At 40.6% G+C, this 15744-nt stretch overlaps 1 protein-coding gene across 1 annotated transcript in view; it reads left to right on the top strand.

Annotated features, from left to right (window-relative positions):
* Nucleotides 1-13684, top strand: part of Setbp1 (SET binding protein 1) — a 331687-nt gene extending 318003 nt beyond the window's left edge. Inside the window, exon 5 of the mRNA XM_028783226.1 lies at nucleotides 8435-13684. Coding sequence (XP_028639059.1) covers nucleotides 8435-9057 — 623 coding nt within the window. The 3' untranslated portion in view covers nucleotides 9058-13684. The remainder of the gene's footprint in view (nucleotides 1-8434) is intronic.
* The last annotated feature ends 2060 nt before the right edge of the window (nucleotides 13685-15744 follow it).

The following is a 15744-nucleotide window of genomic DNA, read 5'->3' as shown; positions in this document are numbered from 1 at the left end:
ATATTTTCATTTCATGATCATCAATGCTGAACATACTGATTTACATCAATATATAGTATGAAATGGTAGAAGTCTGCCTAGGGTATATTAGAATGACTAGAAAGTCTGTCTAATCTCAAGCCAAAAGTCATTGAATAGGTTTTCGTTTTTGTTTATTTAATTTATGACACCCAAGTCAGCAATTCAAAAGAAAATTTTGAAATAAGATAACACAGCTCAATAAATAATGCATAATAAATACAAAAGATATACTAATTTGACACAAGCTACCTAGGAATGATGGTGGGGAAAAATTAAAGGTATTTTCTGTGCAATATAAACAAATTCAAATCATACCACACAGCAGCCTCAACTCTGAGCTCAAATGTTTCACAAGGCACATCTTTGCTTTTGTATGCTGTGATGTCCTGTACAATCCAAGGAGCACATGTGAGTTCAGAACCGAGGCTGCAGGGACATAGACCAGACTGAGTTTGCATGCAACCTTTTTAAAATTCCCTTGTGTCTTCACACTTACAATAATATAATTTGAAGATCTGATTTTTTTTTCTGTGCCTCTTATTGGTAGACGTAAGTTATGAGGGTGGATATGGGCCCAAAGAAGAAAAACATTCCTGGCTATACTTAAGTCATTACATTTCTTCATTCTCAAAAACAATTAGACAAGGTTTGCTCAGGAACATGAGGAGTCATTTTTCTTATTAAGAGTTAGGTAATCTTGGAAAGCCAAAAGCATTGCACTTTGCAATTAGTTCAAATCTCCAAACGTTGACTATGAGAGTTGACAAATTTCTTCAGTTGACTCTGCTTATAAAAGCTTTAAGTTTTCATATTTAAAGGATTTTTAATAGGTTATAACATCATTTTCAGGAACAAAATTACTAAATAATGAATGAATTTCCGAGCAATTTGCAAAAGTGTTGTTTCCATAATATGAGGGTTTTGTTTTGTTTTATTGAAGCAATTACTTTGTGATCTATAGGGCCTTATCCTATAAAGAAAGTAAGTGTTCTATTATGTTTCAGCAACTATAAGGTGGCATTAGTCACAACTCATAGATACATCAAACCATGAGTATGTATCAAACTCTTGTTTCATAAAGAAAGTTGTCCAAGTCATCTCTGTAGAAGTCATTTTATACAGTCTGTAGTGAGAAAACAAGACAACTTATTGTGATACATAAAATATCCTCTGGGTCTTCTTTATCTCATCAAAAAATACTTTGATTTAACTTTTTTGTTAAAATTTTTGTCTTACCAAAATTAACCTCGAGGGCTGGCATGCTATAACATTTAGAGTACAAGCTTGACTGACAGCACATGAATACAGTGAGCTTGTAAGATATTCCATTGACCCCTGATTACCTGAGAACTTACTTCTTTTCCTTGAAACCTTTTAAGTCAAATTACGGCAGATGCATGTACAGGCCAAGAGAGGACATCATTCTGGTCCCATATATAATTCATTAGAATGCTTCATTTAATTCTTAATTTCCAGATAAAACATTGATAATGTGAGCATAAATTATTAATGCAGTAAACCTGCAGCCAAATAAATTTGCTTCCTCCTAGGGAAACGTGGTGGCCACTGGGAATCTAGAGAAGGAGAGGGGAGTTAGACAGTAGGCGAGATGAAGGGTGCTAGAGAGCACAAGGCAAGGCTTTAAATTGCCAACATCATTAATGTCTATGGGAAGACACAGGCAGCTGCTCAATGCCGCTTGCTCCCTGGTGTCATCTCCCACTTCAGATAAAGGTTAACATACAGTAACTCCACACTCCACTCCTTCTCATCTCCCACCAGGGAAACAACTGTGTGGGCAAAATGACAACAGAGCTGAAGACCTCTAAGCTATTATAGTTGAGAAAGGATGGTCTTTCATGTATACCCCAAGCTGGCCATGGCTTCAAAGAAATACCACATTACAAGATAATTTTAGGGGAAAAAAAGTGGAGAGCATGCCCCATCATGATAATCTCCCTATCTCTGCTTTTTAAAAAGTTAGATTTGTTTTTGATAATGTCATACATGAATATAATTCATTCTAATTACCCTCATGTCTACAAATGTTTGACTTCTTCCAACTTTCGTCAATTTCTTCTCTTCCCTAGAAATGCCTATCTCACAACTGTGTCTATTTAGTTTTGCTTTTGTTTAGGAGTGAGTTATTGAATTCAACCAAGATCCTCTCAGGGCAATAGATTTAGAACTACCTATCAGAGCTTGATGGGTACACAACTGAGGACAATGAGCCCCCTTTTCCCAGAATTTATCACTAGCTAATAGTTCAACAGATAGGGGTAATATTCCATAAGCATCTTCATTTACCTCCAGCAGTGGATAGGTCCAGTTCTGGGCATGTCCAGTGAAGATAATCCTTGTAGCTATGAGTCTATGGTTGTCATAAGTATGTCACACCCAGAAAACTGCACGTTTTCGGTTTTTCTCCCTGTTTCCCAGTTCTTGTATTCCTTCTTGCCCTCCTCCTTGAGCCTTTAGTGGTATAAATGTCTTGCTAATGGGTGAGAACTACACCAACCCCTATTCTGAGCACCTTGAGCAGCCAAGAATCTCTATATTCCCTGCTGTTCACTGCAAAGAGAATGTTTCCTGATTAAAGCTGAAAGTAACATTTGCCTGTGGGTGTAAACATACTGATTTTAAAGGTGACTTAATACTATTTTAACTTAACAAACCAACACTAAGAAATTTCTCTCTGAGGGCTATAGGACTTCTGACGTTCTAGCAATGTGTGGTTGCTGCTGCTGTTGTTGTTTTGTCTTGTTTTTCTACATTTACAATAACAAGCATGAGTTCCCACCGGTGGAATAGGACCTAAATCCAGTCTCTAAATGTGAAGAACACTACTCTCTAGGACTTTTAGTATCTAGCAGATATTCAACTGTTCCTTGCCCTGTAGGAGCTCAACCAAAAGAAAAAACTTGCCCTTTTCAAAAGAAGCTTTAAGGCCAGGACTACAGAGGGTTAATTTAAATTCAAAGATGGAAGAAGAAATTGTATATGCCAAGGTAGGTTGTCACATACTTCGCATGAAATAATACATCATCAAGACAAATTTCAAAATCATTACTGATTCAAATTCAACTACAAAACACAAGATGTACAATTTACACTGTATAACATTAGGCAACTAACTTCTCTTGAGCTCTCATGTGCTCACCCCATAGCATCTTCCAGATCATCTACTGTTGCCTGGCTGTGCCTATGCTGGAACCTCAGAAAGTACACGTGGGGAGATGTGACCTATGGAAAGAACCTTCTAACATACATCAACCCAAAAATCAGTTCACATCAAAGCTCTCTTTACTAGTTAAGGCCAGTAGTATTCCAACTGTCTTTATCCTGAAAGTTTTCCCCCAAATTGACCAAAGTTCCCTTTAGGGACATTCAGAAACAAGAAAAATTCTCTTAAGAAGTCCATAAATAAATTCACTTCCCCAGCAACCCACCCAAATCTGTCTTATATATCTAGACTGTGTCATTAATATGAACAAAATACAGTGTACCAACATCAGAACCAATTTTTAGAGTCTTCAAAATAACCAAGGCTTGGTAGTTAGCCCCAAAACTTGGCCTACAGTACAGACACTAGGTCTGAAAGTCTGGGGACAAAAATCACGGCTAAGCCCATTCTTCCTTTATCATAAAAGATGTGCTGATAACTCAGGCTTCTGAAAATGGGAATGAAGAAATCTCTTAACTCTGGACCAACAGCATCTTAGCCATTTGCTTGACAATTCTGGGGAATTTAGAAAATGTTTTATATAGCAGCTATAAAGAGATAAATTTGTATTTTACCTGGGTCTGTCATAATTATTCTGTAAGCGTAGCAAATAGCAGGCGAGGCAAAGGACAATGACAGGAAAGAGGGCAAATATGGAATCAATCTTTGCAGCAAGATCCCAGAAATTACTGTCCAATAATGAAACAATTTGAAGAGAGGAAAAATCTGTAAACATTTAGAGGGACGCTGGAATCATGAGCAATAAGGAGAAAGATTTGTGGATATCAAACCTTGCCAAGTCCAAAACACTCCGCTCCCCAGTCTGAGATTTCAAATTTATTAGAGGAGAAATAGATTTTAGAAAGCCATCTCACATTTTGTGAAGGCAATTGATAATAAACATAGGAAAGAATTATGGCAATCTTTAAATCCAGAAAAAAAAAAAACTTGAAAACCATTTAGTTCATTGGCATGGGATAAAACATATGAAGAGACCCAGAAGCACAAAATGGCTCATAGTGAGGAGGTCACCTTCATGTCTACCTTCATGTCTGCACAGGCCACATCAGCTCTATCCTTCATCTGCAGGAACATTGACTCTGAACTGAAAGATTGAAAAATAAGCATAATCTCAAAATAAGGTTCAGGTGTTCTACACATGTAGAAACCTCAAGTACCACAGTGTACAGAAGAAAGGGATATAATACCCAGGGTCAAGGAGAGGTCAGCTTATGGCATGGGTTTGTCCTTGTCTCAACATAAACCTAAGAACTTCATCACTGCCCCATACCATTAAGTCAGAGGGCAGTAACCAGCGTGACTCCAGAGAAATGGTGAATCTCTCATCCTCCCAAAGTTATGTGAATAGAACCCTCAAGAGGATGAAGACTGTAGCTCTCTTCTGTCCCGAGAATCCACGAAATGCATGTTTGCCACTTAGCCTTCATAATTTTCAGCTTATAGTTGGAAAAACATCAAGCATATACCAAATCAAAGAAGCACTATTAAATCATATGCTCATATACTCAGCTTCAGCAATATCAGCTCTTGATCAATCACGATTCAGCAATGTGTCTGCCTTCTTTCTTTCTTCCTCTTTAGAAGCCAGTTTCAGATGGTTTCATATTTCTTCACTCCCAGGTGTTTTAATTCATTTCTAAGAGACAAAGCAATTAAGTTAAAAGTTAATAATAATACAGTGATTCCACCTTAAAAGACTAACAACAACAATTATACCAAGCAATGCCTAGCCAGGGTTTAACTTAAATTTATTTCAGAGTCTCTTTTTTAACATTTATTAATATAATAGCCAAATAAGATTATTTTATCTCCTCCATGACTTTATAATTAGTTTTATACTCACCCAAATAAGTTTTTTTGAGACACCAGTCATTTAACTTGAATTTCCAACAATCTTTAATTTATTGACTAAATCTCCAAGTGCTATTTGTCATTGGTATTTTAACTATTGTTTAGTCAACCACCATCCTGCCCAAGAAAGAGCCATTAGGCACATAGGAATTATTTACATTGAATGGAAAAAATAACTTTCTCCATCATACTACCTATTTTTAAATGCTAATTGCTCCATGTCATTGATAGCTGGTGTGTTGGGGTGTAAGCCATTTTCTTTTTCTTTTTGTCTTTTTTCTCCTCCACTTCCTCTTCATTCTCCTCTTTTTTTATTTTCTGTTTCTTGAGCCAGGGTTTTAATGTACTTCAGCTGTTGTAGAACCCAGGACATAGCCAAGGATGCCCTTAACTTCCTGATCAGCCCACCTGTGCATGAGCTGAAGCTACAGGTGTGCACCAGAACACGGGGTTCCGATAAAGAACATTTTAAACATTCAACAACTTCTGCTGGGCAGCCCCAGTTTAAAAGCTTTGTAACCTTCTATGGGGTAACTTCAGAGGAAAATAAGTATTGAAATCTCTCCCTTCACCAAGTCTTTCATTCACTGTTGATTTTCCTCTCAGTGGCCACTGTGAGCTTTTCAGTTGGATCCTGAAGATGAAATAAAATTTCAAAGATCTGGATCTTCATATTTACAAACATGTTTTTAATTTTTTTAAAAAAATTGCAATTTGAATTCTTCATTCAACGTTTTAAATGTGATTATACTGCTTATCTTATAAGTTCCTCAGTCCTATGTATATGTATATGGTTCTACTATATCACTCCTGTGTATATGGTTCTACTATCTCACTCCTATGTATATGTATATGGTTCTACTATCTCACTCTATGGTCATCGGCTCATTAGCTTTCACTTAGTGTTTATGCTTTCTTCGTTGTCCTATAGCATTTGCTGAACTTGGAGGGAACCTCTTCTAAGTCTTTTTGCCTCTTATCACACAAAGTGAGGGAGTCAATCCTGACACACAGTGGCTAGGGCACTGAGACTGCACACCTTCAACTCCAGCAGCTTCGGCCTCATCACTATCCGAAATGATGGTGCCAATTTATACCTCACCAACAACCTGCAAATATTTCATGTTCCTCGCACCACCACTGACACTAGGTTCAGTCTCAAACTTCATCTTTACTGGCTATCTATTATATTTGCCCCGATACGAGCATCTAGGTCGTGAAAGCATTTCTGTCAAGTTTTACTCAGATAATACATACAACTAATAGAATTTCCTTGTATTGATATCTAGCTGTGCTATAGGTCTGCAAAATTAGCATCTTGGTATTGCAGGTTGCACCTCAGGTAGTTCCTTGATAGATGCTATAAACTACAGAGACAGCAAACTGCACAGTGATGTCCACAGGTTTGTGGCGTATTTCTGACTATTGAGAATCTCTATGCACGACGTACATTGCTTGCCTCCAACAAGGCCTGATAACAAACTCCTGGTCCCTACATTTGCAACTTTTGCCTTGGGAATCCAAACTAGAACATTTCCAAAGACTGTGACTGGAAGGCAGCCAGGATTAGTCTCGTTTGCCATCCAGGAAGCAACTTTCAAATCCTGCCCATTCAGGAGGTGCGGTGCACGGCCTGTGAGCTGCATAAAGCCACTCGAGGACTGGTAATTGAGCCACCTTTCTTTTTACAAGACTAACTACAAAAGTTTTATTTTTATAGTGAGAAGCTCACTCCGGGCTTTGTTCTATTTTGATCTTTATAACTTATTTTAAAGATCGCTCAGTAGTTATTCATTGCTCAGTCAGTCTAGCTGACCTTTGGCCAAAAGCAGTGGCAGTTTGACCTGGCCTATGGAACTCAGCGCTTCCCACTCCATGAGGCTAGTCGCATAAATAACTTCAAATAAAACCCTCCTGGAAGTCTGTGATGGGCCACAGCATGAGGGAGAAATGGGGCACCATGGAAAGAATGAAGTGGGAGGTGCCAGGAACGCTGAGAGCAATGGCCAAGTGTTAAGCATAGTTTTCCATTTCTCCCTTAAGATATTTATCCTTTCAACTAATGGATGAAAAAAATAATAATAATAACGGGACCACACGAGAAAACAACATAGTAAAATGAAAAAATGTCTCCTTTAGAGTTTAGTCTTTCAAGTGGGCTTCTTTGGGGCAAATCACAGCAGCAAAGAATTCAGTGAGGTGACACTTAAGTCTGCAAATAGCTAGCAGCCAACACAAAAGATGAACAGCGTGCCTGCGCTTGTGTCCAGGTATGCACAGGTACAGATGCATCTTTGCCAGTACACAGGTTCTACGTGCATGTGTGCCTGCTCACAGACAATAATAGGAGAATGAAGGGAGGGCGAAAGGCTGGCTATGTCTTGAAGCCATTCACACTTTATGGTGTCTGAACTTCAAAAACGAAGCAGTTCTGAAGGCCCATTTAGTGGCACAGTACAGGACTTCCTGAGAAGTTAGACTCATAAAATAGAGGAGCATCTGGCCAGCAGCACATGAAAAGGGCCCTTTGCAAACAACTATTCAGCAGGGGAGTGTAAACCATTGAGTAACACCTGGCGGATATTGCCCTTGAGGTTCCCAGAGGGTGAAGGTTAGGAAGAAGTTGGTTAATTGGGCATCATCAGGCAACTTGACAGCTCCAGAATACTGACGGGAAAATATTAAGAGACCACACCTTCTCAACCGGAGTGTTCAGGCACAACCCCCCTCACAGTAGGATCTGGTTGAATGATGTGTGGGTGGGCTGTGTGTAACCGTTCAAGGTCAGACAAAGGGAAAGTATCAACTAATGCTTAATTGAATTCGGTCAAAAGTCAAAGGGCTAAATTAGAGAGGGGGGGAGGGGGGAAGGAAAGAAGGAAGGAAGGAAGGAAGGAAGGAAGGAAGGAAGGAAGGAAGGAAGGAAGGAAGGAGCTTATATTGTGCTATGATTGCTTCCAAGAGTGTAGGGCGATCTGAACCTCAGTTTTCTTGTTTTTAACACAGAGGAGGGAGGAGGGAGTCAAGCATGGCCCTGGAAGCCTCCTTTCCCAGCACCCAGCAAGGCTGAGGTGAAAGGACCCAGTTTAAGAACAACCTGCCCTGCATATGGAGATCCAGTCTCAAAAGACACAGTGAAATAAAATAACAATCATAGTGTTCTGCATAACTGTGAGGATTGAACTGATGTAAATAACGCTTTGCACACATGGTGTAGTCAGCCAATGTTTATTTTTGTTATTTTCTGTTTAAATAGAGAAATAATATATGGAGGGCATTGTGTGCTGAGCTCAACCTCTTCTCTCTTGTCTCCTGCAGCCAGCTCCTCCCTGAAGAAGAGATTCAAGAGACGGGAGATTGAAGCCATCCAATGCGAAGTGCGGAAGATGTGCCATTACACCAAGCTTCTGTCCACTAAGAAGAACCTGGACCACGTGAACAAGATCCTGAAGGCCAAGCGGCTACAGAGACAATCAAAGACGGGCAACAACTTTGTCAAGAAAAGGCGAGGCCGACCTCGGAAGCAGCCCTCACAGTTCGATGAGGACTCCAGAGACCAAATGCCGGTGCTGGAAAAGTGTATCGACCTACCCAGCAAGAGAGGCCAGAAGCCCAACCTGAGTCCCCTGGCTCTGGAACCGGCCTCGGGCCAGGATGCAGTGATGGCCACCATCGAGGCTGTCATCCACATGGCTCGGGAGGCGCCACAGCTGCCCCCGCCGCCGCCCCCACCACTGCCGCCGCCCCCGCCTCCACCACCACCACCGCCACCGCAGCTGCCCAAGACCGCTCGGGGTGGAAAGAGGAAACACAGACCGCAGCCCCCAGCGCAGCCTGCACAGCCCGCGCAGCCCCCGCCACATCCGCCTCCCCAGGAAGAGGAGGTGAAGGCCAAAAGGCCACGGAAGTCCAGAGCCAGCGAGAGTGATGTCCTTCCCTAGGGCGAGCCTGGGTGGTGGGATCTGGGCTGGGACTGATGTGGGGGAGCACAGCAGCCAGGGTGAGGCTGATGCCCAGCCACAGGGACACCCCGCCCTTCTCTGCAGCGGGTGGGCAGGATGGGCAGAGGGCAGGGTGGAGCTATGGGGAGCTCTTGGGGTAGTGGAGTGAGGGGACCCCCTCCAAAAAAAGTAGCTGCCGCTGCTGTTCAGTGGCAGGATCCTCGCGGGCTGCAGAAGACGGAGGAACGCAAAGCTGGTGCTCAATGTTGGCCACCTGACCTTCCTCATCCCAGGTGTGCCCTTGATTCCGATTTCATTTGCTGGTCAGATAAATTAAATGGGAAACACCATCAGCAAACATTCCAAGGGGGAGCAAAGCTGCAAATTTACCAGCTGGCTTGTTGTAAGCCACTTCCGCATAATTGGTTTTTATTTCTTTTTGGTTTGCAAACTCCGCTAGGCTTTGGGGCACCAACATCATCTTCAAGTGACCCAAGAGATGAATCTTTCCGTTAACAGCACAGTGGCTCAGATGGACTCTTGTGCTCGAGGTGGAATTGGACTGATAGGCGACCTTAGATCTGCTCGTGTTCCTGTCTCGTACACTGATTTTTGCATTGTCTTTTTCCTGCTTTTTCCTTTGTGTTGTATTTTCATGTACTCTCGGTAACTTGCTGCCTTCAACTTTGTGGTACACATCTAAACAAGGTGAACTTTACTCGCGTTGTAAAGTACACTCTTCGTGTCCTGCCTCAAGGAACCGGCTTTGAATCCCAATCATTGTGAAACATACTCAGTACAGATTAGAAGCTTTTCAATTAGTGACTCAGAGCAGCCAAGGGATATATCGACCCAAGTGTCAGCCAGGTTATTTTTATACTTAAAACATATCAGTGGCGAATAGGCAGGGAAAAAACGGTTTTAATACTTCTTCCCCCCCACCCCGCAAGTGGAATAACTGATAAGCCACCAAAAATCAAAATCCCACGCCCACCAGAAAGAAAACTGTCTAGCAATGCCTTGGTACGGTACCTGATTATTTTCATGCAAAGAGCTGTCATAGGTTGTTAAGAAAAAGAAACAAAGACAGTAGAAGACCATTATCTCTTAATTATTCCTTTAAGAACGAAGGGGAGCAAGTGTTCTTATCTAAAATAAATAAAAAAAAATAAAGTATTCAAAGGGTATCACCACTCCAATTGTATCAAGCCACCTTGGACAAAGTATCCAAATTGTGGTTGCCTTAATACACTAAAACATTGCTGTACATAATGTAATTATAAATCTATCAGTCTGCATGGATGCAAACTGTGTGTGACAAATCGTCTTTGAAATGGTCAATTTCAATTGTACATTTCTCATCCAAGTTGTACTTTAGCCTCTGGTTTAGTGTGAACAGATATGCCGTCTATCTTCCATTTCCACAGCCCAAGTTTGGACTTAACCCACTGCCGTAGATGTTGTTAAAAGTCAGATGTGGAAATTTCAAATAAGTATTCTCAATTTCCTCCCTTACTCCTCCCCTTCTTCAAGACATCAAATACCTGGCATCATAGCTTACATAAAGAGAGACAACATTTTCTAAGGGGAATTAGGATATCTGGTTTACCTCCAAATTAAGAGTCTTTACCAAAAGTCGGGACCAGCTAAGAAACTGCATTATCACTTCAGAGCATAGGATCTCCTTCTCAGAGAGAGATGGATCTAATAGGAGAACATAAATGAATAAGTGAGTAGTATCTAAAAGGAAATGTGAAAGTCCCAAGTTAATATGCTTATAAATACACCACTGAGTCGTGGCACCAACAGTTGCTTGGAATTACAGAGCTATCCTGTTCTGCACTGTTGAAATGGACTTCATGTCATTTGCAGCCTCTTTTAATCCTAGCAATACATACATTTAAAGGACTCTGCTTAGTTCAAGCTTTTATCCTAGATACTCAGTTTGTGACCTGGGTTGACCTATATATGGCATTTTATACAATTTGAACAGCAAAATCTAAACAGCCATTTTCAATCTGTCACTCCCAAGCCATGTCTGAGTAGCTCCAAAGTCATAGGGAGGAAGGTATAGATCAGTCCCCTTCCCCCGAACCATTGCTATGAAAGAGCAGCCATTTCCATTCCAATTAAGCCATAAAGAGGGTTCTCTTCCTGACGGACTTTGAAAACCATTTCTTTCTTTCCTCCTTCATTCACGTGGTGTACAGTCTCCCAACCCAATCTATAAGCAGTCTAAACTTTCCTACAGAAGAGAGAAAGCTGGTGCTTAATAAACCTCAAGGGATATCCATCATTCTATTGGTATTAACCTGCGTTTGGTGATTAGCTCAAAAGAAGTTTAGGTTAGAATCTCCAAACAAAAAGATTTTAGGAGAGATACAGTGGATTTGCCACTTAACACATGAATTGGGGTGTATTGTTATCTGTGAGTTAAATGTGAATCACATGGAAATCCTTGCATGCAAGCTCTGAGAACTGTTTGGAAGACTAGAGGACCAAAGAGTGTCATGGTGAGTAGCAGCTGATGATGCAAGGGAACTCATCCATGCACACAGTGGCTCCCCTGCTACCCAGTGATGTCCTCACTGCTGCATCTGTTTTTCTCTTGTTTTTCATGAACCTGACTTTATCTCATTGCTACAACTATGTCTGTATTCCCTAACTGCACCCTTAACCTCTCCTTTGCTGCCCAGGCCCCTCCATGAAGCCAGTTGAATTTCCACATCTAAGTGGTTTTATAGCCAGAAAGAGAACCCAGCTCTTGATTCAAAGTTGGAGGTTCTTATCCACACAGCACTGCCTTCTGGGGATGCATTTCTATTCTGAGAGGGGTTGTTTGGTAACCTCAAGACTCCATTTGTACCCAGGAAATATTTTGTAATGATCCCTTGCTTATAATTTCAATTTTTGCTTCTTTGTAGAATACTCCTTCAGTGAGTAGGTAGAGACCCAGTTACAGTATAAGGAGTCCAATTAAAGATGAGAAGGTAAACGTAGATGCAAAAGCTCCTTAGAGGTGCTGATGGGTCTTTAATCCTAAAGGACTAGAAAGCCATTTGCTTTTTGACCCCCTCATCTCAAATGAGAGGAACAGAAGTTTAACTTCTTCAAATAGCCCAGCTGTGGCTATCAGCCAAGGAAGAAAGGTCAGAGGAAGGGAAAGCATGGAAGGTTGCTCTGTGATTTGGCAAGACCAGGACTCAGCAGTCACTGGCAGCCTAGTGAAGGTGACTAAGGGCTGGCAGTAGAATAGTGTGTAAACTTGGCTGCCAACTGCAGTAGGAGGCCATGTTCAATGGCAGTCAAAATGTGTGTTCTGCACATTGCTGTATCTATAAATATGATAAGCAAGTGATGACAGAATTATAGTAAAAGGTGATATATTATAAGCAGATCATAAAGGATTTGGTATTAAGACTTAAGTAGAAAATCTTACTCCTGGCTTGTTACTCAACAATATTCAGATAATGAGCTTGTGGAGTGTATTTTTCCCTATCACTAGGAAGGTTGACCTGGGAACTGTCTAAAAGTCCATACAGATATTTCCAAAGCCTTTAAATGCCAACTGTAGCATAGAGGGGGAGTGGCGGGAGCCGAAATGCCTCAAAAGCCATTTAAGTGTTATGTCGCAGGATTTTCAGTCCTACTCATTATGTAAAAGTACATAAATATAGACATTTTTCTCAACACTACCCTATCGTATCACAATGGTCCAAATGCCAGCGCTTACAGATAATGTCATCACAGTGCCTAGAAACTCAAACTGTAATAAACCGTAGCATCTTCTTGGTGTTTCTTCACGTTTCTTTCCACAAAGCAAGGCTCCCTCTGCCTCGTGTTTCTAAGAGAGTTCACCCCACTGAGGAGCCTGCCTTCCCTGTTGGACTCTGTCACTTGGGGAACAGTCATAGAAGCACATATCAACCAAGGAAGAAACTTCCTGGATATCTGTCTCCCACTTGCCCAGGTATAATAAACACTAAAGAGGGGAAAACCGAAGAACTGCCAACTAGTCAATCTGGAAGGGTAGTTCTGCCCTGGATTGGTGTCTTTCTTTTTCTTCCTTTTTTAAAAAGAAATCTATTTCTTAAATAATAATAAATGCACATGATGTGTTAAATATGTACATATATATTTCAAAAAACGGGCACAAGATTGTCTTACGAGTCCTTCTGGCTAATTTTTAGTTTGTATTCATAAGTGGTTTTTAAAAGCCTTTTTTAAAGTGTAATTTGCATGTTCTACTTTGATTGTATGTAAACATATTTTAGAACAAAAATGTATTTGTATTTTATTGAATATAGAGGCAAGAAAAAAAATTGTACATTGTTTGAAATGTTCTTTTGTAACAGTTTTTATTCATAAAGCATTTTTGTACATTTAAATGAACATGGACTTGCTGTCATTTGAGGCGTAGCGACATCTGGCATGCTTTACTGTCATGCTCTCCCATGGTCTTAGATGTTGGGTTTTAAACATTTTTTTTTTCTAAAAGAAAGTTCAGTCTCTTTCGCTACCAGATCAGGTTAGCACAGTACAGAGCACTTAACTATTAAAAAAAAAAAGTTGATCCTATTCATATGTTATTCATTGTGTGAAATTAAAGACATTCAATTCAGTCTAACATGAGTTGTGAATTCTTTTCTTTTCTTTCCCATCTGGTTCACATCAGTAGGCAGTTTAATAGCATTTGAGGGTCTCTCCTCACACCAAATGGATACCCAATCATTGACAAAATCTTAACCCAACTTCTGTCTCTGGGAAATTCACTGAAGACAAAATTTGAGTCCAATTTGCAGGGTTTTGTGTTCAGAAAATATTTTCCTACCTGGATATCCTGCAAAGGTTGATTCAGAGCAGGGCAGATCTCCTCCTAACAACCAATCTCAGTATGTTGGAGACCTATCTTAGCCAAAGGTTTTAACAAAAAAACAAACAAACAAAAAAAAATGGGTGGGAGTGGAGCTCCCATCCCAGATTTTCTGTGGTTTTATTCATATTTCTGAAGAAAGAATCCCTGTCTGAACTCCAAGTGCTACTCCAATGATAGGGAAGAAGGACTTTGTAATAAACACCACTTATTGCTCACCAACTGCTACCTATACTGTGTACCTTTGGGTCTGAGTGAACATACATGGCTTACATTTGACCAATAAACTGGCTCCTCTAAGCAATATGAAGAAGGGTGTAAGGATGAAAGAGTAGCAGAGAAAAACATGAGCACACATATTTTCACTTCCCTCCTTCCCTGGTCTCATTTTTTACTTTGCATTTGGAAAACTGTAGAATGCAGTCTGTACTTTTGTCTTGTTTATAAAAATATCACATAGGGTGGGATTCTTTTTGCCTTCTTTCTCTCCTCTTCCAAGACTGCATGTCCCAAAGCCAACAAAACATATAAGAAAGGTTATGAGCAGGTCTCCATACCCTCCCCAGTCTGTGAGACCCACTATAGCATTTACTATGGCATGTGGTATTTAAAGAAGCCACAGGAAGTAATACTGGTCAGGTGGGATGAGTGGAAGCTTCCAGAAGCTGATCCATGGATGGATAGAGCACTGAACGTTGAGGATCCAGGACTCAGAAAATCTCTGTCGATTTGTTCTTCCTCTTCTCTGCAGTCAGTCTTGTATTAAACAAGGAAACTATAATCTTTCTAATCCAGTTCATGGCTTGATACTTCCAAAATCAGTAATCACGTCTGAGAGTCTCCATAATGGCTTCTCAAACAGGAGTAAAGTCTTCCCTTGTCTCAAGTCCAGGGCTTTTGTTCAGCCAATTGTGTTCACGGTTGTTCTCAAGAGAAGAGCATATGTCTGTACCTGTGGTTGTTATGAATCTGTCTACAAATAGATAAGTGGAGGCAATCAATGTTTCATAACTTTTCTGTAAGTCATTTTTTCCTTAGATAACATACCACTCCATTCCACCAGCCAAGCTGATTCTGAGTTCCAGAGCCAAGGAATCGTTTCTCCACCCCTGGAGAGAAGTCAGGCTCCCAGAAGGCCTCAATCCTCTCTATTTTTCGAGTCTCTGGACATTTTTAATGTAAAATCTAGAAAGAACATAGTTTTGGAGGTTTGGTGGTGGTGGTGTTTCTGATCATTTACTTGTCTGTTTTGAGATGGATGTGCAACCTGAGTTGGCTTCCAACTCTCAACAGTTGTCTTTCCTCAGCCATGGAAGTGCTGGGATTACAGTGGACACTGTCACACCCAAATGAACACATTTTTCATTTTTTTCTACTGTGCCTTTGAAATCAGATATGTACTCTGAAAGAATGAATATGAACCACTCTATCTACCTGAATTAGGGTGTTAAGAGACAGAGATGTTGGAAATCAGTTCCCACCTTAAAAACCCATCTAGGATGAGAAGAAAGTGGGATAGTGTGATTTGCAGAGCTGAAGGATGGCCCCAAAAAGGCTCTTTTTAGATCGGATGAGATAACCAGTGGGCATGATGGGTGGGGAAGGGAAGGGATCCCACACAGAGCTGTGCGTCTCCAGTGCTAGTGCCAACATTGATTTTTGTGGGAAATGTCAATATCCAGATTTTTAGTTCTTTTTTGTCAGACTTTTAGTTCATATAAAACTGTGGCAATATACTCTCTTGTCATGAAAGCTTTTAATTTCTAAGATGAAATTAGAGGAGAAACTAGTTCCAAAGTGTTATTCGCATTCAC

The sequence above is a fragment of the Grammomys surdaster genome, unplaced genomic scaffold, assembly GCF_004785775.1.
Source record: "Grammomys surdaster isolate TR1022 unplaced genomic scaffold, NIH_TR_1.0 1036, whole genome shotgun sequence".
Classification (NCBI taxonomy): Eukaryota; Metazoa; Chordata; class Mammalia; order Rodentia; family Muridae; genus Grammomys; species Grammomys surdaster.
Note: the sequence above shows the minus strand (reverse complement) of the source record. Positions and strands in the feature narration are given on the sequence as shown.